Here is a 23223-nt window from a genome sequence, read left to right as displayed (position 1 = left end):
TATTTCAGCGACCATATGGCCTCAACTAAAGTTTGCGTCGCTAACCACACTGCAAAGACGACACTGTCATCGGCAGCCTAGCAGATAGCTGCGAGTTGAAAGATGATAGATTCGTAGCCATTAGACTCTCGCAAATCATAGTCGCTGTAGGTTGATTCTTGCCGCTACCAGGTGCAACTGTTATGCAGTTTAGTACTGAGCATGTCTTGCAGTCCGTGTGGTTTGTACTAGTGTTGATGGAATAGACACGGTTAACACAAAAAAACTGCCAAGCTGTGAGACAGGAGGTAATTGAAGTTGCTTGAAGTTACTGTTCCTCCACAATTATCAGTCACCAGCTCACGCATATATAAAGCACAGTCGTTAAGATAGAACATCGGTGTTAGCAAGCACGGGTTATTTTCGACGTACTCACTACTACTCTGATGTTCGACGTGTGGATTTGTTTCTGGTAGATAGCTGACTCTGATGCAAGCTGTATAGATGAGTTGAAGGTGAGTACTCCATCCGACAGCAAATGCTAGCTGCCCAGGCCCCGGTGGCTATTTCTCATCACGCGACCCACCATTGAGATGACTGTGCTCATTGAGAGCGGGTATAATAGAATGTTTTGCACGCCTACCGTACCCGTAGACTTTCATAAAGATTGTGCATACTGTGCAGCAACCCACAACATCAACATACGTGGTGTCCCACACCTCCGCATCCGTCAACTGGTGGAAACGGGTGTTGGGTTTAGCTCAGATCTCGGAACTGTGTACAGCCGAGAGTGCACAGATTCATCCTCATTCCAAGCGAGCAGCTATGATCATACCGTCTTACGTGAAGTTGTTCGAGCTGTGGGTAAACGCTGTCCAGCCCCATCCCTGGCACCAGCCACAGATGACTGAAGGATGGAGCTGGACGCCATGTAATTGCGATGTCTTGGGGAGTTTGTAGAAAATTCGCTCTTTCGAGTCCACTGTGAAGTTGGAAACGTAAGGCCCCACATCGCGGCTGGAAAGCCTCGAATTGCTGATCATAGTGCCAGACATGCTCCGAGCATCCGCGGTACGCTGCCGCTGGACGTGACCCGTTTGCAACGTCCCGTATTCGCAAAGAAGCCGTCAAAGACCCCTGTAATAAGGCCGACCAAAACTCCACTCTTATCAAGTTGCGGGGACGACTGCAGGGCGGTGGAATCGGTCCGTAATCCTTCGAGCAGTATTTGTCAAGAACAAGAGTATCGCAAGCTAGTAGTGCGAGCGCGAAGAAGTAGACGGTCTAAGGCATCCGATCTTTCTCTTAGCGGCTCATGTTACCTACTGGCGAGCATACCGTACGTTTCGCAAGACTACGCGATAACGGTAGGTAAAGCGAAACATCACCAAGAATGTCATTGTTGGTTTCGCAAACACTTCCAGGTCAGAGGCGGGCTTCTACGACTTGAAGTCCGGGGTCTTCGCGTGTTGAAAATATACGCGACATCCATGGATGTTTTTGGGGTCCAGGTTGGTTTCGGATCCAGGTGCGGCAGAGCCGGGCCTTGGGGACAGCATCAGGAAGGTCGCGAGCTACACCGAGCAAAGCGAAACTGAATCTATAATTGCACTTCGCTCCCTCGACAAGGAAGGGCAACGGGCCATGATATCGACAGTGCAGGATTGCAGAGCGGTCAGCGCATACTTGAGCCACGCGTGGCTGGTAAGATCTGACAAATGAGGTGAAGGTATGCGGGTCTAGCTCGCCCGACCAGGCTTAGTGAGCGTTGAGCCGACCGCAATTCCATTTCACAGTAGCCCTGGACCGCCACTGCTAGCTCCATCTCTATACCGACCCCACGCTTTCGACATCGCTGGCAGACAGTATGAGGCTTTCGCTCTTGTGTTTCTGTCATTCTTCTCATGATGCCCCACTCAGACATGACTCGGGACATTGCAGCGCTCGCTCACCCTTGACCACCATGTCCTTGTGTCGTACATCAAGCTGGGTCATACCAAAAAAAAGCGTGCAGCATAATCACTATACCACTTGTCGTAATGAAGCCCTCAGCGAATAGGACTGCGCAAGGAGTTCTTAGCCAAGAGCTGGAATGCGATGTCAAGAAGGTAGCCTGATACCAGGACACTTCAGGAGCACGAGGCTGATGTGCTTGCACGCTATTACTGCCTTTGGAAGGACTAAGCGTTGTTGGTGCAACTCGACCCGAGAGAGCGTTTAAGACACTTCAGCCCAACGACAAGGCTACAGCGATGCGGTCATCCCGGGCCCCGCTGCGACGCATGCAGGTACTGCGTCGAGTAGACCCCTAACCTCCTTTGGAAATTGCATTTCTACTGTATACGGACGCACCAATGGTAGTCACTTAGGGTATTTGTTATAGCATACTAATGCGTGAGCCTAAGAACAATTGAGCTTTCGTTCCGCTGCGGGTCTTGGTCCAGGTATTTGTGTACAGTCACTGAACCTCGAATGCTATGTCATAACGGATGGGCTGAGCTGATACAAAAGAGTAAGCGTCAAGAGTGGTTAGCCCTGTATAACTTCTCACTAGGTATCATGGGCAATCCTTCGCAGTACCGTCTCAAAAGTTCAGCCGCGCCCTTTTCGCATATCCTCCCTTTACATCACCGTCATAATTGCACTCACAGACCCCGCTGCTTCAAGGCCTCCAGCTTCCAAAGGCTTGGTTCGAGTATGCTAGTATCTTGGATCATTCGACGTGCTCCTCCTCCAAACACTCCGTCTTGCGGCTGATCAATGGATCCCTCAATATCACATAACAATAGAAATACTGGCTATGCACCCGCCTACTAGATTGATGTCATATCTCATTCGACATTCTTCCAGGCCTACACCACATTACTACTACTCAACAAGGAGCAACTTTCTCTCCATCTCTTGGCTCGTCACCAGGTACCTGTTCCGAGAAAAAGAGAAAGCTGCAGGTCGGCCATAATCCAAAGCACAACCCTCATCGATACCACCTGGGCAGCTTCAAGAGCTATAGACTGGAGTCATGTCTCAGGGTCAGCAATCCAGTCCCAACCAGCCCGCCTCATCCAAGGGTGGCTCATCCGTCGCTGCCGAGTCTCCGGAAGCAAGATCAGACGACTGGTCCGACATCAAAGACCCTAACGAAAGGCGAAAAATCCAGAACAAACTTGCTCAAAGAAGATTCCGTAAGTAGCACAAAGTATAACAATCAGCGGAATTCCGCTGACACATACAAGGCGACAAGATCAAGGAGCAGAAAGAGGAAACTGAGCGCCACGTGGAGAACCAACGACAGGCTGGAAGCTCATACGCATCGCCAGAGCCAGAGAACATCGATACAAGCCAATCACTTTCGGGACTACCGTGGGGTGGCATTTCAATGAAGCATATAGTAGAGAAAGGGAAGAGTAAGGAGCAGAGCTCGCAACGAAATTCTCGCGAGAGTTCTATACATGAAGGCGCATCTTATACTGGAGGAAGCCACTCATGATTCACGTACAAAGCAAGACATGGTATGAATGTGTGATTCTGGTAACTACTAGTACATGTCTATTAAAACGTCATACTATGCTATCATGGTGTCCTACTCTCGTACTGCTCGTGAATAGACTTTCATGATATCATACATTTCTTGCATAATACACCCCTTATAGAATGTTACGCCGTTTTCGCAACCATTCGTTGTGAGTTTCATGAACATCAGGCAATTGTGTTGACCTGTCTTCTCTCCTTTGCCATTTGTTTGGCAGCACGTTCGAGGTTTTTCCGAAGACTTGCCTTTGTGCTCTCCATGCCTTGGAAGACGTGCGCATGGTCGGTTTTGTGTAGCTGAAGCAGAGTGTTGAGTACATGCTCGCCATCCTGCGCGTACGTCTCCGCAATGTCAGTCACACTAGCCTCGTTGTCAGTGATGTGTCGCATGACCCGCTTTGAAGTACGTATCATCAGTTCATGTAGATCGCGTTGATGCGGCTGCAGACTCGCTTCCCACTCCATCTCTTCAGCTTGCGAGCGTGGTAGGGGTGGATCAGTCAATGGCTCGGGCGCAGCGGACGTTGAGCTATGACTACTAGAGGAGCCTGGGCGTGGCGGGGAGGAGCGAAAGTTTACTGGTGAAGCGATGAGTTCATTGTCAGCCTGCTGATCGCCATCGCCATCGCCATCGCCGACGAGAGTATCATCTTCAAGATTTGTATGGTCTTGGTTAGGTGCCTGCTCGATAGGTGGGTCATCAACCACTTGCTGATTCTTCTCAGTGATCTGCTGCGGGTATTTCATGGCTTGCTGAGTCTCCTCAATCGAGTTTCGCAGGACGTCAGTGGGTTGCTGACCAGCTCGAATAGTTGGCTGAGTAAAGTCGACAATTTGCTGGTCGGGGACCAAAATCGGTTGAGTGACATCGTTTTCTGCGGCAATTTCATTACGAAGCAGTGATGGCGTTATTTTCGTCTCTTTAGACAGCGTTGTGGACGCATTTGGCATGTCGCAATGCTCTGTGTACTCGCCTACATCGCTGTTATCTTGTTGAAGGACTAGTTCAAGTTTTTGCTGCGTCTTCGTATTTGGCACCGGACGAGATGACCGCTTCGCCCGGTTCCTGATATCTGGAATCTGTTGCGATATAACATCGACGTCTTTTGTGAATGTGCGGGGACTTGGATTTTTAGGAAGCGTGCACGAGTTGTTCGCATCAATCTCAGGAAGATATGGCTTCTTCTTTTCCCGAGGCATCTTCTGTGGATGTGGCTGATTCGCTGCTATTGAAGCTTCGGCTTTTGATGTGCTAGAATTTACGATTGCGACAGGCATGCGGTCTGAAACGCCAGCGTTCAGGCTAGCATCTTCGTTCGTCGATTCTTCACCAGTCAGACGGCGTATGAACGATGTAGCCTTCTTGCCAGCGGACCTCCGGCTGAAAGGATCGCTTTTTGGGCCCTCTGCCAGTCACCAGTCTTCTTCTCGGAAGCTACGTCGTTGCAATCCGCGTGGCCAGAAATCGCTGTCGATTCCGCATTTGGTGACGCGGGGGTAGGCTTGCTGTTGCTAGAGAGTATTGCGGTCTCAACAAGAACCTCGTGCCATTCGTTGCTGTCTTCGAATTCGTCGGCTACGGGTGGTGGTGAGGATGCCATGTACTGCAAAGCATCGTCATCAAAACGCCTTCGTGCTTCCATGGGGGTTTTTGGCCGTGATAGTGCTTCTACGAGCTTCTTGTTTGGCTTCGTAGGGGTCGAAGGAGTTTGGGCAATTCTTGCTGGTAGTGTTGGCTTCTTGAATGAGAGATCAGAGACGTTTGTGGGTCTTTGACTTCCCAGGAGCCCTCCGATCAAGGTGTGCTGCAATGGCAAGACGGGCGATAATGACTTCGGTGGCTCCGTAAGCGGATTTGTTTGACCCTGCTGTTTTGGACCGGTTGCATTCGACTTCACACCTTTACTCGGCTGTATGTGAGGCCTCTTTGTCGGTTTGCTCTCAGCCGTAGTGTCTGGTGCTGCTTTACGTTTGGGATTGGTCTTCTTCTTTGACTTTGTCTGAGTTGGTATGAAGTCTTCGTCGTCATCTGTCGTGTGTTTGATGTGCGATATGCGTGCCCTCGACTTGCTCTCGGTTGCTTTCTTGCCTGGGGCAGCCTTTGAGCCCTGCGATTTCTTTCGCGGTGATGAAGTAACACTTGGAGTACCTGAAGCATCTGTGTGAGCATCTTCTATATCTATGTCGAAGTCCTTAGATTCCGCATCAGCTTCTGCGTTGAGCTTCTTGAAAATCTTGTGTTTTGCGGCCTGAGATACACGAGGTAACTTCCCTTTGGTGTGTGTTGTGCGTTTCGATGTTGTCGATTGATGCTGTGGCTGGAGTTCTTGAAGTGCCTGCGAACCAGCTCGAGGAGTTCGTGCACGCGATCGCAGAGAAATTGAATCGCTGCTTTTCTTGGTAGTGGCGTGCTCCGTTCGACGCGGCTGGGAGCCACTTCGGAGCGACCGTCTTACGTTTGAACATCGGATAGAAGGCGAGCTCGCATCAACAGGCAAGTTACGAGACGTATTCGGGTGGTGCGTATGCAGTTTCTTATGAGCTTTAATGCAACTCTCCCACTCTAACGCGTCCTCCGAATGTTTGAACATCAGCGACATGTCAGTCGCGACGCGTTGGGCGGAGTTCAGACGGTAGCTCCATGGGTTTGATTTGAGTGTCATGATGAGGTCCCACGGTTCGTGCTCTGTATGTTGTGTCTGCGAATCGTGCAGTGTCGATGGCTCTAAACGTGTGCTCAAGATGTGCTCGATTGGTATCTCTACAAAATGGCACTCTTTGAGGTACTCGTCAGGCGCGATGATGGTCATCACTTCGCCCTCGATAAGGGCAACAGGGAAAGCGGTGGTTGACTCCCGCCATCTGAATTCATCCGAGGCGAGGAGCGAGACTAAGTACGTGATTGATGGCTCACTAGTCGGTTTCGTGAGTGCCAGATCGCTCAGAGCGTCGAGAGAGATTTGAAAGTTATGCATCCATCTCGCATCGGCTTTGAGCGGAAAAGTTGGCGCGCCGTGTCTGACCTTCTCCGATGACCAGAAGCTACTGTATTCGATGCCTTGCTCCAATGCCTGCCGTATGATAATTCCAGTGACAATCTTAGTCTGCTCTTGTTCCGTACCGCTCAAGACGATGGCACCCAAGTTGTGTAATAGGTGTGACCTTGTAAAGTGTGCAGCCACCTTTGGCTTTTCCAGCATGCCTGCAAGCGCGATGCCAATCCATCGCCGCCGTACGACGGACAAATTGGTATTGCAAAAAGTCTCGAGATAGTTTTCTGCAACGGAAGGAAGAGTCGGTCCACTGAAGTCGCGTGCAGAGATAAGTTTGTAGAGGTGTGAATTGGACGCGTCGTCGTCGGACTGCTGGATAGCCGCTTCAAGCGAAATCGAGGTCATTACAATAAGAGGAGGTAGAAAAAAAATGAAACTGGAATCTTTCGCCCCATGTGAACAGGACCGAGAGGTGATTGATGTTGAAAATGTGAGCAAAGCGTACTTGAGAAAGTGAGAGCGCGGTAGGGGCTGGTATGGAAGTCGCGTCCCAATGGCGTTTGACGTCACAGTTGCAGGCGCGCGCGAGTTTCGCGTGGCATGGTTTGAAACCACAAAGACCATCATCCAACCATCATGACTTGCTCCTTTCCATCAAAAGAAAGCGCTGCAACTAAAGAAGAACGCTGGGAACAACCAAGGAGGGGATAAGAAAATAACCAGACGATTTCGACCTTTCGTCTCTGCTCGGCACGGCTTTCCAACGCCCACCGACCTGCAGCTGCATAAGCCTAACCACTATAACACTCATTTTTCTAATCGCTATTACTGTCGGGTTGCTCACAAGATCGCGAGATGAAAATGCGATGCAGAGGCGACTGGTTGGAAGTATTGCAGCGAAGGGACAGAATAAGCCGGAAGAACGGCTTCCTTCCCAAGCGAATGCGCTTTGAACGCGTAGAGACCGTACCTAGGCGACCTAAAGACACAACACCCTACCTTTCAAAACGATGCAGGCTTCTTGAAGTATGGCTCGCTGCGACACAATAGCTTTTGAGTCTGCGGCTATTAACCTCTGCATCTCACAATCTTCCCACTGAAGACAGATGTGGCCTGTCACAGCTGACTCCGGTCTATGCGAGCCTCGTATGTATGAGCTGTTGCAGGGGTTCGGTCCTCCGCACATGCAACCACGCCGCAACTGTGGCTAGTAGCTTATAGTCAGACGGAGGACGGACAGCTGTCCCTAATCTCAACAAAAACATGGTTGATGATAAGAGTAGCCGGATTGTAGGCGATAGCACAACCTCCAGCGTACCTATCGTGCCAAATATCAGCTCGAATCGATTGCATGTCATCATTGCTGGACTATGGCTTTGTCTTTTCTTGTCAGCTTTGGACACCACCATCGTCACGACCGCGCTCATCAAGATCTCGAGCGACTTCGACGCTCTTGAGCAAGCAACATGGCTCATTACCGCGTATCTACTAACCTATAACTGTGAGACTCCTCTATTTCTCCATTTCACAAGGCTGACAACATAGCGTTCTTGATGATCACAGCCAAACTGAGCGACGTCTGGGGCCTCAAGAGCCTGCTCTTGCTTTGCGCGTCGGTGTTCCTGATATTCTCCATGGCTTGCGGTGGGGCGCAGACAATGACCCAGCTTATCGTCTTCCGCGCCTTCCAAGGTATTGGAGGATCCGGTCTTTACAGCTTGACGTTCGTGTGCATCATGAAGATGATTGTACCCGAGAAGATTGGCTTCTACTCTGGTGTTATAAGCTCGGTATTTGCTTTGGCAAACCTGCTAGGACCTTTACTTGGTGGAATCATCGCTGATCGGGCAAGTTGGAGATGGATTTTCTTCATGAAGTATGCAAAGCGCAAGCCATCAAGCTACGTAAGCTGACTCGCGGTAGTGGTCCCATCATCGGTATCGCAATGGCAATGCTATTCTTCTCGATGCCTGCATTTGACGACGGTAGAACGAATCTACAGCGGATACAGCAGCTGGATATCTACGGAGGCATCTTGTCGGTCTGTTGGCATATACCACTCATCTTTGCCTTTCAGGAGGTCGGAGTGTCACACTCGTGGGGTAGTGGCATTGTCATCGGACCGTTGGTAGCTGGGATTGCTCTCATGGTGCTTTTTGGCTTGTATGAGTTTTGGATAACGTCTCGGGAGCAAAGAGCTGCCATCTTTCCCATACATTTTCTTCGAAATACGCCCATGGCATTGACTTTGTTGTGAGTTCGGAATCCTCCAACCAGGATCTGCTGACGATAGAATAGAAGCCAGTTCCTCCTGGGATCCGCCTTTTACGTCGTTTTCGTCCAGCTCCCTCAACGCTTCCAAGGAGTGAACTTCACAAGCGCTGAGCGTGCCGGCATCCTACTGCTTCCGGCGACCGTTGTCACCCCAATTGGCGCCATGGCATCTGGACTAGCAGTGAAGAAGGCACCAGTTGAGATTATTTTGGTTTGTTCAACCGCAATTGTATGTGTCGGGACTGGGCTTCTTGGTAGTTTACCAACGTATTCCCGCCTATGGCCAGGACTATATGGTTACGAGATCATCGCTGGTATTGCTTTGGGTCTTGCAAGTCCTCCATATTTTGTGCTCGTCGCTACCTCGATCCAAGAAAAGGACATTGCTGTCGGTACTGGCGCACTTAACATGGTACGCACACTCGGAGGCTGCGTCGCCGTCGCTATCTGCTCCGCAATACATCGCGAGCACTTGGATAAAAAACTATCCGATTTCTTGAGTCCCGAGGAAATCCGCGGGATGCAAAGTTCGACGTCGACGATTGCGCGATTACCGGCCGATGTGAGAGATCGAGTTGGTATCGTTTTTGGTGGTAGTTGTAAGTGCCCGTTACTTGCAGATGTGGGTATACATGACATGCTAACTAGTCTGTACGTATTAGACAATAGGCAGTTCCAAGTCACGTTGGCCTTTACTGGACTCAATGTAGTTGTCGCAGTCATCTTGGCCATGGTGAGAAAGAGATCAGGCTTATTTGGTCTAACACCTAAGAGGAAAGAAGGAAACGAGTTCATGGAGGCTAAAGATGGCCATGGTGAGGCCGCAGCGCCAAATCAAGAGACTTCCGGAAAGCAGCTTCCTAAAGTTGCAACTATATGCAGGCTGGATGATAATGCGAGCTCGTGCCTCAAAACATGATGACAAGCATTTCATAGCATATCCACATTTTCGGTCACGAGCTGTTGTGTGGATACTACGTATGTACACTGGTGGCACCAGGCTCAAACATTTAGCGATTTCGGCACTGCCGCAGTAGTGAAGTTGGCAAGATGCAACAACTGGATGAGCGTCGAGCCCTGTGTGAATCTCTTTCCAAAGGTGTGATTATTTCTCCCACCCGAAGGAACAAAACATTTCAACTCAGTTTCGAAAATCGCTTAAGCCCACAAGGGTTATTACTGGCAGATAAGCACTTGCTAGTGTCTAAGTAAGCAACGTCACAAGCGCAGGCTTGTGTGGAAGCTTAGCCGTCCCCGCATCTTGATCCCCGCACACGTTGCAACGCCCTTCGTGCTTGAATGCTCGGCATATAACGCCCCAATCCTCGGCATCGATGATGCTGCGCCGTTGAGATCTACAACTTGTATCTGAATCGTCGTATACGGAGGAGGAGGCAGATTCAAAATGGTATCTGTGTGTTGTATTGTATCTTCTGGAATTACTACCAGTAGCGTGGGGTATGAACAGTGGGTCACGAACGACACAAGCCTCTTTGTCACAACACAGCTCTGTCCCAACGTTAATGAATGGTCCCAACGACACGGTAGTTATGTTGGGCATCTTCGAAAGACATGTAATCATATAACCATATACCCATGAGAACGACACTTCGCTGCTACTTCTGAATACCGACACTCCGCGGGAGAAGTTCCCATTGTTGATAGACAAGGGATCGGCAAACGCTAGGAAGTGTGTGGTGGGGATTGCATGCTGGAGAAAAGCATACCAGTCACTGCCAATGCCGTCATCGGAATATGATTATCATGACTGGACTAGGTGATAGGCGGCTCAATAGCCTCGGGATGATGATATCCCAGCCGCCTCTCCAGTGGTTCGGGTGGCCGTGACGTTCTTAAGGGACAGTCTCTCGCTGATCGAGGGGTAGTTTTGGGCAAGCAATTTCCCAGTTCCATGGTCGAGACACTGACTTGTGCTTCTTCGGACCGCGATTGTTAACGTTTCTGCGCTCAGCCTCTTTGCGCTCTCGAAATCTACCAACTAGAGTTGACGGCAAGGTTTAAACAAGCCTTGGTATTTTACAAGCTACTAGCTTACAGTGTGGCTACATCCGTCTACATGGCCTCTGCAATAGAACGGCCAATGGGCACGTCGAGCGAGGAAGAGAAGACGATAGGTGAAGAGCATCTCGAAGTAGCAAAACATGTTCACACCATCGAGAACCTACCTGATCCCGACGCTGGTCTCAGCGAAGAAGAGCCGCCGCGCACGTAAGTTATCTACCTATTGAACTAAAACCCTCCATTATGAACAGAGCTAACAAGATACCTACTAGGACAAAGCCCTTCTCCGCAAACTCGACCTCCGACTAATCCCATGGCTCTCCTTCCTCTACCTCATCTCCTTCCTGGACCGCACAAATATCGGTAACGCCAAAGTTGACGGCCTGCAAGAAGACCTCAACATGACGAACAGCCAGTACAACTCCAGTCTAACAATCTTCTTCGTCAGTTACTCAGTGTTTGAGCCACTGACGAATGTGCTCTTGAAGAAGTTACGACCAAGTATCTTCTTGCCGCTAATTATGATTTGGTGGGGAATTTGTATGACGTGCATGGGTTTAGTGCATAACTATGCCGGTTTGATGACTGCAGTAAGTGGGCCTTCTCGTTAACGGTGTGGTTTTGCGATTGAGTTGGCTGATGAAATATCTGTAGCGCTGGTGGCTTGGGTGCGCTGAAGCAGGGCTTTTCCCAGGTGTAAACTACTATCTGAGTTGTTGGTATAAACGATCCGAATTCGGCATCCGAGCTGCTATCTTCTTCTCGGCTGCAGCGCTGGCTGGTAGTTTCGGTGGATTGCTAGCAGCTGGCATTGCGCAAATGGGAGGTGTAGGGGGAAAACCAGGTTGGGCGTGGATTTTCGTAAGTAACCTATATTCCCCTCTCTTCATTGTGCCAACATGTTTGCTGACAATACTCTACAGATCCTCGAAGGTCTCGCCACCATTTTCGTAGGAATAGCAAGTTACTGGATGGTCCATGACTTCCCTGCCGAAGCCACATTCCTTTCTCCTGACGACCGAGCTCGCGTCCTCCGCCGTCTACGGGCAGACAAGCAGGCCTCGGCTGCGCACGAAGACTTCCAAATAAAGTACTTTTGGCAATCGCTCAAGGATTGGAAGACACTCATGTTCAGTATCATCTACATGGGCGCCGACGGGTCTCTTTACGCCTTCAGTCTTTTCTTACCAAGTATTCTTGCTGGCATGGGCTATACCTCGACAACGGCGAATCTGCTTTCTGTACCTCCGTATGCGGTTGCAGCTGTCGTGACAGTGTTGGTCGGTTATATCGCCGATCGTACGCAGCAGAGGGGGTACTGCAACATGGGAGTTTCGCTTTTCGGTATTGTGGGGTTTGCTATGCTTCTTGGTTCCGGAAATCCCAACGTTCAATACGCTGGTACTTTCTTGGGAGCAATCGGCATCTATCGTGAGTCTTCCCTTATCTCTCCAACCACACTTCCTTCTTGAGTCTAACACCCTCATCTAGCAACGATAGCAAACACGATATCCTGGGCGGCCAACAATGTCGAAGGCGTGTACAAGCGCGGCGTCACCCTTGGTTGTGTGATTGGCTGGGGCAACATCAACGGCGTTGTTTCTTCGAACATCTACCGCAGTAGGGATAAGCCACGCTACTTTCTCGGCCACGGTGTTGTATTGGCGTATTTGACGTTGTGGCTGTTGGGTGGCAGTATCGTGACGCGGTTCCTGCTCGCGTGGGAAAATAAGAAGAGGAGACAAGGAGCAAGGGATGTGTGGATTGAGGGAAAGAGTGAAAAAGAGATTGAGGAGATGGGAGATCAGAGGCCGGATTTCTTATATACTCTTTGAGATATTAGGGGCCCAGGTTTGGGTAGAACATAGAAGGGGGAAGTGTAGGTAGGTCGCAATCGACCTTTTTTTCTTCTCTCGCTACATCGTCTACACGACATGTTGTTTAAATTGACGTTGTTTTCCATTGACTCAGGTTTGCCGTGTTCTTTGAGTGAGGAAATTGCAAAAATGGTAAATTGGACTGCTCGGTTACTTGTGGTATCTGAGAGACGACGCTAGGGCCTCTGGAACAGTCAATAACAGTGTATGTTCGCAAGCTTTTAACCGATGCGCCCATGAAATCGAATACATGTCGTAATAGTAACGCCGCCCAATGCAAGTCGTTTTGAAAGTCTTCACCCCACTGACGCAACCGTCAAGTGCTCGAGCTTACGCACCAGTCTTTCGAGACTTGACGCTGTTCGCTCGTTCCTTCCTCTCATTGCGCCTGATTCTTTCTTTACGTTCTTTCCGACTATCCGCCCTCGCGTCGTGAGCCGTACCTGTCTTGGCTTCCTTCTTCTCGTCAACCTCGACCAGCCAGTCATTCTCACCCTCCTTGTTCTTGCCCTTGTAACCCCATTTGGGCACCCACTCGCCAGAAGCCTCGTCGTATACAAGCTTGCCGTCGCGCTTCTTGTCCTTGATACCCTTCTTAGCAGCGAACTTCTCCCATTTAGTCTTCTCTGCGGCTGCAGGAATAGGCTTTTCGCGGGGTAGAGGTGTTGTTGGCGCGGGGAGTACGAGGTGTACGCCCTCTGAGTTTGACTTGATTTCGCAGGTAGAGAGAAGCTGGTTGATGAGGGCCTGTGCGGCATCGCGGGCAGTTGCAGCGAGAGTGGCTTCGTCGGCGCTGGCAGGGACTGGGTTCGGGTCGTTTGCGAGCAGGTTTCCCAAGTCAAAGGTAAAAGGCGTGGGCTTGTTCACAGTGATGGGTCTTTGTTGAGTCAGCAAAGGTGAAGTAGAGGACAAAGCAAGTATGCGACGTACAGTCGGCTTGAGATGGTCGAGTCTGCGACGGAAGCTGCGCCGTTGGTATTGACGTCCATGGCGCCTCCGTTGATTTCGTCGACGAGCTGGGAATGCGTGGGCGAAGCTGCACCTAGCGCGACACCGCCGTCCATTTCTGTGTCTGACATTTTGAGTAGTTGGAGTGGTTTTGGTAGAATTTCACTTTGCGCGCCTGCCAAAAGTTCAGAATAAATTTCGAGTCCGTGCACGAGCGGCGGACCTCCGAGGCTCTGACCATCACAGAATTCGTCTCTAGCATCTCCAATTCGCCCATTGCGGAGGGTCAGAGCCTCGATTACCCGTCATGCCGCCTTCAACATGCCTCCGGAGCCTCTCTCAACTGTCGCTCGATGCCGGCGCCCATAGTTGTGTCACCCCGCGCATGCTACGCCCACAGATAGCCTGCTTTTCTACATCGTCCGCCCGCTATGCTGTCGTACCTAAGAAGAAGGGCATGACCGCCGCCCCAAAAAGGGTGTCAAGTCCCTCAACACGAAGAAGGGCAGGGGAGCAGCAGCAGGCGACTCGGGCAAGCGGCCAGCACAGGGAGAGCGGAAAGCCCAACGCAAGCGCATCGTTCTAAGCAACGACAACGCATTAGAAGTTTCCTCGCTCCGGGACCTCAGCAAGGACAATGTTCTTAGCGAGCAAAACGAGGGCAAGGTCATGGGCCTACCGCAAGAGAATGTAGTGGATGCGCTGCGAGCCGTCGAGGCATTCAAGACAACCCAGGGATGGAGTCTGTTTAGACGACCGGCAGTGTTGATGAGGAAGGAGGCGATTGAACTCGCGAGACTATTCAAAGAGGCAGAGAGCTCCAAGAAGACATTACGACGGATCTTGTCTGGACAAAGAATGAGCGGGAAGAGCACATTGTTGCTTCAGGGTCTGACTATGGGTTTTCTGCGGGATTGGTTTGTGATTAACCTCCCAGAAGGTACGGATTGTGATTTTAGGACAGAAGGATTGCACTGACAGCTTTCAGCCCAAGATATCGTCAACGCTCACACAGATTATGCACCCCTTCCCAACTCGGATCCGATGCAGTACACCCAAGATACATACACGGCGAACCTTCTCCAGCAGATCCTCATGTCCAACGGAGCATTCCTCACGGCGACCAAACTTAGCACACAGCCCGAACTCCCTCTCCCGCTTCCTGCAGGTGCTACACTGAAAGAGCTGGCTGCACTTGGCATGGCCAACCCTGAGGCATCATGGCCCGTCTTTGTTGCGCTATGGAATGAGCTGTCTTTACCCGGTCGTCCACCTATTTTGCTTGCAGTCGACGGTCTATCGCACATCATGCGCCACTCGGAGTACATGTCTGCGGAAGTGAAGCCCATTCACGCCCACGACCTGACTCTTGTCCGCCATTTCGTAGATCATCTTTCAGGCCAAAGGAAACTACCCAATGGCGGTGTGGTGCTCGGCGCAACATCACGATCCAACGCACCCACCTCACCAGCGATGGATCACTGCATCGAAGCAGCCGAAGCCCGTCAAAAGGGTGCAGACAAGCTACCACAATGGAATCCCTACAAGGACGTAGACGTACGCGTCATGGAGGCTCTCAAGGGCCTCCACAGCGACTCCAAGGAATTTGATATTATCAACGTCGGCGGGCTGAGCAAGGAAGAGGCCCGATCGATCATGGAGTACTATGCTGAAAGCGGCATGTTACGACACCAAGTTAACGAGGGCTTCGTGACGGAGAAGTGGAGCTTGGCAGGTATGGGGAACATTGGCGAGCTGGAGAAGGCCAGTGTGCGGATGCGGTTGTAGGTGTACTATACTGTATCACGAAATGTAAATCACGTGTAGCAATGTCAAGTATCGTTTGGTCTTGCTAGTTGTAGAGGTACATGCAAGCCAGCAGCCTTTCCCATGGCTCCTATCCATACCATCAGATACTCATCCGCTGTAATGTTTCTGTCAATAGAGGCCTCCATCACCTCGGCCGTCTGACACGGATGAATAAAAAACACAGGTCTGTTGGTAGCCGGGTGGTCCTAGGAAGATCAGTTTGGTACCATGCATGCGGTCACTCGTCTCACAGTGATGGTGATGGCTCCAATAACACCAACGTTCTCTGTCTGGGCCTTGAACTGCGGCGGGACTAGATACTCGTACAACGTAGTCATTGTCGGCGGATACCGGTGTTGAGAGTCACGAATGCTGATATACAGGACAGGCACACGGTAGACGTGTGATAAGACGACATCGTAGTTTACAACCGCCTGGGGTACTACAGTGTCGTGAAGGGCCTCCTACCTGGGTTGAGCTCTTGTCGGCAGATCTTGGGCACCAACCCACCTCATCATGCTCTACCACCTCATCCTGTTCAGTAGCGTCTCGATCATGCACCGCAGGTGATGCTGCAGGGCGCGGCAGATGTGTGGTAATGTTGAGATATACGGTCCCATTTCGGTGGATCTTCTCCACGGATAGCCAGCCTTCCTGCACGCTACCCTCGAGCTGGAAGCGCCGCTGCATGGCATCGCAGGCGCGCTCAAACTCAGCTTCGTCGAGATGAGGAAAAGCGGATATCATGTTCCTCGGTGATGTTTCTTCACGCTGAGTAATATGGAATACAGGAATGTCATAGGATGACTGGAGTGAAATGTATGGGTACACAGCTTCGCGACAAAGCAACTGTGTACAGTCAGCCGGTGGGTTGCTCCGAGCCACTCAAGCAAGGCCGCGGTCTCGCCACGCGCAAATCGGCAGGGGTGGGACGCGACTTCCCCGGCTCCAGGGCTTGGCTGCCTGGAAGGTCGTCTCAATCTCGAGGCAGCTGAGCGGTCTTTCAATCTCAGTCGAGCTTAGCGGCCCAGACTCTCCGCCCTTACTACTCGTTTCCATCGTTTGCAACACTATGCTGCCTACCTAGACACTGGAAATACACGCGCCCGCATTGACCCGTCTCCGTCGAAACTCGACTGCTCGCCGTTGTTGTCCAAGATGCCGGCGCAAACTGAGAAAAGTCAGCTAAAGCGAAATCGCGTATGTCGCCGTTGTACAAGCCCGATATGTGTGAATAGGATGGGCGCTGACGCTTCAATTGCTGTAGTACTCCCAGGGCGAAGAAGCTGAGCCCAAAAGGACTCGCCACTCGCGCTTGTCGCCGCCTCCCCATGGTCGTCTTAAGCAGGGACCGTTGCCTTCGCCCGTTACCCACAAGGAATCCACCGGAGACGCTTCGGAGGGCTACAAAGAAGGCACAGAGAGCCCCCCACCTGGCAAGCCAAGCCAAGCAAAGGGTGGTCTTTCATCGCCCCCATCCGATACGCAGCCCTTTTCGCAGTTCGTCTACCCACCCGAGAGCCGGACGTACGCCGTAGAAAATGAGGAGGACGAAAAGGTTTGGGGCTATCTAGTGCCTATGGAAGGCCAGGCCGAGGATGTCCTAGTCTTGCGCAAGCGAGAGGCATGCCCCGTTCCTACCGCACTCGTTGGCAAGACGGATGGTAAGGAGCGTGTAAGCAAGGACGAGTACAAAGGCCAGGAGGAAAACTACGAGAATGAGAAGCAGGAGCGAGGTGTTCCCTCCGGTGGTTACCTTATCGGTCGTCACAGAGAGTGCGGTAAGTCACGGTAACGTAATTGTTCGTAGGAGCGCTTCCCTGACGATGCCACAGATCGAGTTCTTAACTCACCGACCGTCTCAAACCGTCACTGTGTGTTCTTCATGGAGAAGAAGGGCGGCGATACCGTTGCCGTGGTCGAAGACTTGTCTGGCAACGGCACATTTGTCAATGATACTTTCGTCGGACGAAACAAACGGCGGGAATTGCGCGAAGGCGACGAAATTGCCATTCTGGACCAAGCCCGCTACGTCTTCAGATACCCGTTGAAGCGCAATACCCACCGATTCCGACAGCAATACACCATGCAGGAACAATTAGGCAAAGGACACTTCGCTTCAGTGTACCTTGCCGCGGAAAAGTCGTCAGGTGTACGGTATGCCGTGAAGAAGTTTGAGAAGCGCACTGGTCCAGGTGAAAAGTCAAAGGTCGAGGGTCTACAGCAGGAAATTGCCGTGTTGATGAGCGTCAGCCACCCGGCACTGCTCTGTCTCAAGGACACCTTTGATGAAGATGATGGCGTCTACCTTGTTCTCGAGTTGGCGACTGAAGGAGAGCTGTTCAACTGGATCGTCATGAAACAGAAGTTGACTGAGGTGGAGGCGCGTAAGGTGTTTGTGCAATTGTTCCAAGCGGTCAAGTACCTGGTAAGTGTTCGAATTTCTGCGTGGTTCCTTGCTAACGGTTACTAGCATGAGCGCAATATTGTTCACAGAGACATCAAGCCCGAGAACATCCTGCTCACAGACAAGGAACTGTCTATCAAGCTGGCCGATTTTGGTCTTGCTAAAATCATTGGCGAGGAGTCATTTACGACTACACTATGCGGAACTCCATCGTGTATGTTGCTTTGCTACAATGCGTGATGGTGTGCTAATGCTTTTCAGATGTCGCACCTGAGATTCTGGAAAACTCTAACCATCGACGTTACACCAAGGGTGTCGATGTTTGGTCATTAGGAGTTGTACTGTACATTTGCCTGTGTGGCTTTCCGCCATTCTCAGACGAGCTGTACAGCGCGGAGAATCCATACACGCTATCTCAGCAAATCAAGATGGGCCGTTTCGATTATCCGTCACCGTACTGGGACTCTGTCGGCGACCCTGCACTAGATCTCATCGACCGCATGCTCACGGTCGATGTTGAGCAGCGAATAACGATTGATCAATGCTTGGAGCACCCGTGGACTACGCAAGACAAGATAAGCGTCACTGACAGCACAGATGGTCTTACGGGCGCCATCTCTAAGCTCGACTTCTCCAAGCGCAAGGTGCAACGAGAGCGTACCATGCTCAGCAGCATCAACGACATCAAGGTTTCTCGCGTCATCAAGGGTACCGAAGGCCAAGATCCAGTCAAGGTCTACGAGAAGAATGGAGTTGAGAAGGGCACAAAGATGAACGGCAGGACTCATGGCGTGGCCGAGGTGAGGCCTGCCGATGAGCGACACCCCGAGGAGTTTGTTGAGATGGGTGGTAAGGGCGACCAGACGCTGTATTCTGAAGAGGAGGATGGTTCCCGCTATGCGACTGACCAAAGTCTTGCATCTGCACAGAGTAAAGGGCAAGTTGGCTAAGATGGCACTGGGAGACGATGTGGTGTTTCTTTGATGTTTCAGGCGGGGCGTCTGGCGTACTCGAGGCGTTCTAGTTGGCTGGAGTTCTACGGCAGTACAGGCGGACGTGTAAAATAATGCGTTAACAGCAAGCACACGTTCTGCGGTCTGGGTCTTTTTACACAGCATAGCGTAGTAAAGAGTAAATCTTGCACCATAATCATGTCTGCTTTAGGTTGTGGATGAGGTGATGTGCCCCTTGGGCCAATGACACGACGCAGTGTACGATGACAGCAATCTGGTTCATATGGTCTGTCAGTGGTGCCATTCTCTCCTATGAGCGGGTGCGCTAAGATCCGCACGCCGTCCCTGCCAAGCCCTCGATACCGACGATCCAGTCGGATACCGCCCTGTACGGCAAAGGGGACTCATTCGTATGATTGGATAGCCTGGCCCATGCGCGCCCTCAACCTGTGGGAAATTTATTGAGGCGCGTTCCCCGTCAACGTTGCCCTTCGACAACACCTTCACTTCTGTTGTTGCTTCTTGTCGCGCATTATGGGTCTCCTCGCCAATGTTGCCGGCCCCGTGGGCAACTTTACCTCCAACTCGTCCACGCCCGTCGTCGCCGCCGCCGGCTTCGCCTCCTTTATCCTGCTCGCCATCGTTCTCAATGTCTTGAAGCAGCTGTTGCTCAAGAACCCCAACGAGCCGCCTCTGGTCTTCCACTGGCTGCCCGTGATTGGCAATACCGTCACATATGGCATGGACCCGTATGCGTTCTTCTTTGCCGCTCAGAAGAAGGTGTGTAGGAGATGCAATTGCACAGTTGAACATGACTGACTGGAAGTAGTATGGCAATGTCTTCACCTTCATTCTCCTCGGTCGCAAGATGACTGTGTGCCTGGATACCACTGGCAACAACTTCATCCTCAATGGAAAGATCAAGGACGTCAATGCCGAGGAGATCTACTCCCCACTCACCACACCCGTTTTCGGCAAGGACGTTGTATATGACTGCCCCAACTCAAAGCTCATGGAGCAGAAGAAGGTGCGCATTGTTCATTCTCTTAACTGCCAAATGCTAACGCCAAAACAGTTCGTCAAGTACGGTCTCACACAAGACGCTCTCCGCTCCTACGTTACCCTCATCACACAAGAATGCGAAGACTTCATGAAGCGCCACGAGACTTTCAAGGGACAAAAGGGTACATTCAACGTCCCCAAGGTCATGGCCGAACTCACCATCTACACCGCCTCTCGTTCGCTCCAGGGCGAGGAGATCCGCAGGTCGTTCGATTCCAGGTTCGCTGAGCTATACCACGACCTCGACATGGGCTTCTCACCCGTCAACTTCATGTTGTCTTGGGCCCCGCTTCCTCACAATCGCGCACGCGACAACGCACGAGAGACGATGATTAAGCTATACTCTGAACTCGTTCGCAAGAGGAGATCGGGTGCGGCCAAGAAGGACTCACACGACATGATCTGGCATCTGATGGACTGCAAGTACAAGGACGGCACACCAGTTCCTGAGCACGAGATTGCCGGAATTATGATTGCGCTGCTCATGGCTGGTCAACACTCTTCCTCATCGACCATCTCATGGATCCTGCTCCGCTTGGCACAGAACTCACACCTGGTAGAGGAACTCCTCGCTGAGCAGAAGTCTGCTCTTGGTGAGGATCTCCCAGAAATTACTTTCGAAGACCTCCAGAAGCTACCTCTCCACGCTCAAGTCGTCAAGGAAACCCTTCGTATCCATGCCCCGATCCACTCAATCATGCGCAAGGTCAAGCAACCCCTCGTCGTCGACGGCACCAACTATGTCGTACCCACCTCGCACACTCTTATGTCTTCGCCTGGTTTCTCCGCTCTGCTCGATACCCACTTTGTCAATCCCGCTGTCTGGGACCCGCACCGCTGGGACCCCGAGCACCAACAATACGACGAGGAGCGCGACGATGCCGATCAAGAAAAGATTGATTATGGTTGGGGTGTCGTTTCCAAGGGAACAAACTCTCCTTACCTGCCTTTCGGCGCTGGAAGGCATCGCTGCATCGGTGAGCAGTTTGCTTACCTTCAACTGCAGACTATTCTCGTAGCATTTGTGCGCGAGTTCAAGCTGAGGAATGTGGGTGGCAGCAAGGACATTGTTGGCACCGACTACTCGAGTTTGTTCTCCAGGCCGTTGGCTCCTGGTATCGTCGAATGGGAGAGGAGGCAGTAGAAGTTGTAGTGACTTCTCTTCTTTTTCTCCTCTTATAACGCACTAGGGGTCTTAATGATTGGCGGATGTAGATATTGGGGTTTTTCAGGCATGATGTATTGGGTTCTGTTCATACTGATATAGACTTTGGGATTAGTAACTTAGTTAATACCTTAGAGTATGTGAGAAAAGATGTAATGAAGATAACATAATAGTATCGTATACGTTTAAAGGTGTAACATGTTGTTAAAGTTGATTGCGGATAAGGCCGACTTGGTTCCATGTTGGTATAGCCGAGGAGATGTCATAACCTTCCGGTAGGTCTAGCGGAACTTGGGGTACATGCATCATCATTCGACCATTACTCAAACACGCGTTGTCGGGCTCACCACAACATACCCATTCCTATAATTACCTTCTTCCTACCGATCTATCAAATTGTCTACGGTAACAGTAAAATACACAAGAAAAGAGTTTCAAAGTCGGGATTCTACCAGCACTATCGGAAGACGCAATTTTGTGCAACACAGAGCGAAGTACACGTAAACACGGGTTCAAAAAAAGTAGAGGCTATTGAAAGTAGAGAGGAAGAAGATATGGACGACATCCAAAGATTAAAAGAAGATTACCCATGGATTCAAACGCCGCTAGTGGTGGGTGCGCCGATGCGACTAATCGCTTTGGCGGACATGGCTGTTGAAGTATCCAAAGCCGGTAAGTCATATGAGAAACGAGCACTATTTCATTGCTGTTCTTCCTCTCTTTTTGCGGTGAGAATTACATTAGATACATGTACAAAGCTTTTTCCCTCTCTCTCTTTCTTCTCGCGCTCCAGTACACGTAACTAGTCCGTTATCATACTCACAAACTCACACAGGCGGAATTGGTTTCATAGGCGCAGGAACAGATGTCTCGGATCTAGCGTCTCATATTGGCCACGCGAAGGAACTACTCAAAAGTACTACATTGCAGAAGCAAAATGGTATCTTGCCCATCGGCATTGGGTTCATCAATTGGGGCGCGAATCTCGAAATGGCTATCCCCATCATCGCACAACACCGGCCAGCAGCAGTATGGTTCTTTGCTCCTTCCTCCACAGCCTCACTTGTACAATGGGCAGAAAAAAGCAGAGCTGCATCTCCAGAAACAAAGATCTGGGTACAAGTGGGTAGTGTCCAAGAAGCTGTCGAAGCGGTAAAACAAGTACAACCAGATGTGCTCGTCGTGCAAGGAACAGATGCAGGAGGTCACGGCCTGGTAAAAGGAGCAAGTATAGTAACCTTGCTACCAGAAGTCAACGACACCATCGATGCGTGTTTGCAGAAAGAAGACCACACTCGACAAAAACCTGTGCTCCTAGCCGCAGGAGGAATATCCGATTCTCGCACCTTCGCCGCTGCCCTCACCCTTGGCGCCTCGGGCTGTATCCTAGGGACGCGTCTCCTTGCTACGCCAGAAGCCAATATAACTCAGGGTTACCGTTCCGCCGTCCTGCGCACCACTGACGGCGGACAGAGCACCGTCCGCACCAAAGTCTACGATTCTCTGCGTGGCACAAATTGGGCTGAGACACACAATGCGCGTGGGATTATTACTCAGAGCTATGTGGATGCGGTGGACAAGGGGATGAGTCAGGAGGAAAATACGAGGTTGTATAAGGAGGAGATGGGCAAGGGTGATGAGGGGTGGAGAGAGCATGGGGGAGAATGACGGCATATGCGGGGAGTGGAGTGGGGTTGGTTAAGGAGGTTATGCCAGCTGGGGACGTGGTTAGAGAGGTTAGGGGTGGGGTTGTGGATGTGTTGGAGGAGGTGAGGAGGAGGGCGAGATTGTAGTATGTTCGTGTGAGGATGAAATTTGACTTCTGATGCAGCCTATCTGGTGTTTTATATGCTGTTATGTGATATGTGAATTCGTGAGATGGAGATGTGATTCATCAGGATAGCGAAACTTTTACATATGTATACATGTATGTTTACTGCTCATGTCTCTTTTGGAACAAATGAAAACACAAAGTGGGCTGAGATGAGAAGGTGCGAAGATGGAATCATCGCTGAAATATATTGACATATAATGAAAACAGAAGAGTATGTATCTACTCCTCGCTCAATCACCTTCGACATCTGCCGCTCACGTAATCCCGAGGCCGAGGTGTTCCTTCCTGTTTCCCCTGTGCTCTTTGATGCGGTCCGTACATTGCTACGCCAGATCAATCTCCAGCTTGATGTTTGGCTTGTGTCATGCGAGC

The 23223-nt window shown here is 51.0% G+C and overlaps 9 protein-coding genes across 10 annotated transcripts; 6 read left to right on the top strand and 3 right to left on the bottom strand.

The window, feature by feature from the left end:
* Positions 1–2998: 2998 nt before the first annotated feature.
* Positions 2999–3466, top strand: ALTATR162_LOCUS8120 (uncharacterized protein; the record flags this gene model as incomplete). Its single annotated transcript, XM_043315750.1, has 2 exons — positions 2999–3161; positions 3213–3466. The coding sequence occupies 2 exons, from the start codon at positions 2999–3001 to the stop codon at positions 3464–3466; spliced, it is 417 nt and encodes a 138-aa protein (XP_043171685.1).
* A 209-nt stretch (positions 3467–3675) lies between these two features.
* On the bottom strand, positions 3676–6905 carry ALTATR162_LOCUS8119 (uncharacterized protein; the record flags this gene model as incomplete). The annotated part of the gene is made up of 2 exons (XM_043315749.1): positions 3676–4832; positions 4883–6905. The coding sequence occupies 2 exons, from the start codon at positions 6903–6905 to the stop codon at positions 3676–3678; spliced, it is 3180 nt and encodes a 1059-aa protein (XP_043171684.1).
* An 858-nt stretch (positions 6906–7763) lies between these two features.
* Positions 7764–12631, top strand: ALTATR162_LOCUS8118 (uncharacterized protein; the record flags this gene model as incomplete). 2 transcript variants are annotated; one of them, XM_043315747.1, is made up of 9 exons in its annotated part: positions 7764–8001; positions 8046–8376; positions 8424–8750; positions 8799–9373; positions 9437–9639; positions 11069–11386; positions 11451–11657; positions 11720–12227; positions 12288–12631. In XM_043315747.1, the coding sequence occupies 9 exons, from the start codon at positions 7764–7766 to the stop codon at positions 12629–12631; spliced, it is 3051 nt and encodes a 1016-aa protein (XP_043171682.1). The 2 variants fall into 2 exon arrangements, with proteins under 2 accessions (XP_043171682.1, XP_043171683.1); XM_043315748.1 differs by having other exon boundaries at positions 8424–8753.
* Positions 12632–13003: 372 nt separating this feature from the next.
* Positions 13004–13752, bottom strand: ALTATR162_LOCUS8117 (uncharacterized protein; the record flags this gene model as incomplete). Its single annotated transcript, XM_043315746.1, has 2 exons — positions 13004–13550; positions 13604–13752. 2 exons carry the CDS (start codon positions 13750–13752, stop codon positions 13004–13006), a joined length of 696 nt encoding a protein of 231 aa, XP_043171681.1.
* A 176-nt stretch (positions 13753–13928) lies between these two features.
* On the top strand, positions 13929–15409 carry ALTATR162_LOCUS8116 (uncharacterized protein; the record flags this gene model as incomplete). The annotated part of the gene is made up of 3 exons (XM_043315745.1): positions 13929–14060; positions 14108–14561; positions 14610–15409. The coding sequence occupies 3 exons, from the start codon at positions 13929–13931 to the stop codon at positions 15407–15409; spliced, it is 1386 nt and encodes a 461-aa protein (XP_043171680.1).
* A 44-nt stretch (positions 15410–15453) lies between these two features.
* ALTATR162_LOCUS8115 (uncharacterized protein) lies at positions 15454–15768 on the bottom strand (the record flags this gene model as incomplete). Its single annotated transcript, XM_043315744.1, has 2 exons — positions 15454–15636; positions 15682–15768. The coding sequence occupies 2 exons, from the start codon at positions 15766–15768 to the stop codon at positions 15454–15456; spliced, it is 270 nt and encodes an 89-aa protein (XP_043171679.1).
* Positions 15769–16588: 820 nt separating this feature from the next.
* ALTATR162_LOCUS8114 (uncharacterized protein) lies at positions 16589–18787 on the top strand (the record flags this gene model as incomplete). Its single annotated transcript, XM_043315743.1, has 5 exons — positions 16589–16630; positions 16698–17211; positions 17266–17858; positions 17904–18051; positions 18099–18787. 5 exons carry the CDS (start codon positions 16589–16591, stop codon positions 18785–18787), a joined length of 1986 nt encoding a protein of 661 aa, XP_043171678.1.
* A 537-nt stretch (positions 18788–19324) lies between these two features.
* Positions 19325–20996, top strand: ALTATR162_LOCUS8113 (uncharacterized protein; the record flags this gene model as incomplete). The annotated part of the gene is made up of 3 exons (XM_043315742.1): positions 19325–19570; positions 19620–19817; positions 19866–20996. The coding sequence occupies 3 exons, from the start codon at positions 19325–19327 to the stop codon at positions 20994–20996; spliced, it is 1575 nt and encodes a 524-aa protein (XP_043171677.1).
* Positions 20997–21664: 668 nt separating this feature from the next.
* On the top strand, positions 21665–22685 carry ALTATR162_LOCUS8112 (uncharacterized protein; the record flags this gene model as incomplete). Its single annotated transcript, XM_043315741.1, has 2 exons — positions 21665–21689; positions 21853–22685. The coding sequence occupies 2 exons, from the start codon at positions 21665–21667 to the stop codon at positions 22683–22685; spliced, it is 858 nt and encodes a 285-aa protein (XP_043171676.1).
* Between the last annotated feature and the right edge of the window lie 538 nt (positions 22686–23223).

The sequence above is a fragment of the Alternaria atra genome, assembly GCF_907166805.1.
Source record: "Alternaria atra isolate CS162 genome assembly, contig: 28, whole genome shotgun sequence".
NCBI classification, from domain to species: Eukaryota; Fungi; Ascomycota; class Dothideomycetes; order Pleosporales; family Pleosporaceae; genus Alternaria; species Alternaria atra.
The sequence above is the reverse complement of the archived record's forward strand: the minus strand, read 5'-3'. Positions and strand labels throughout refer to the sequence as shown.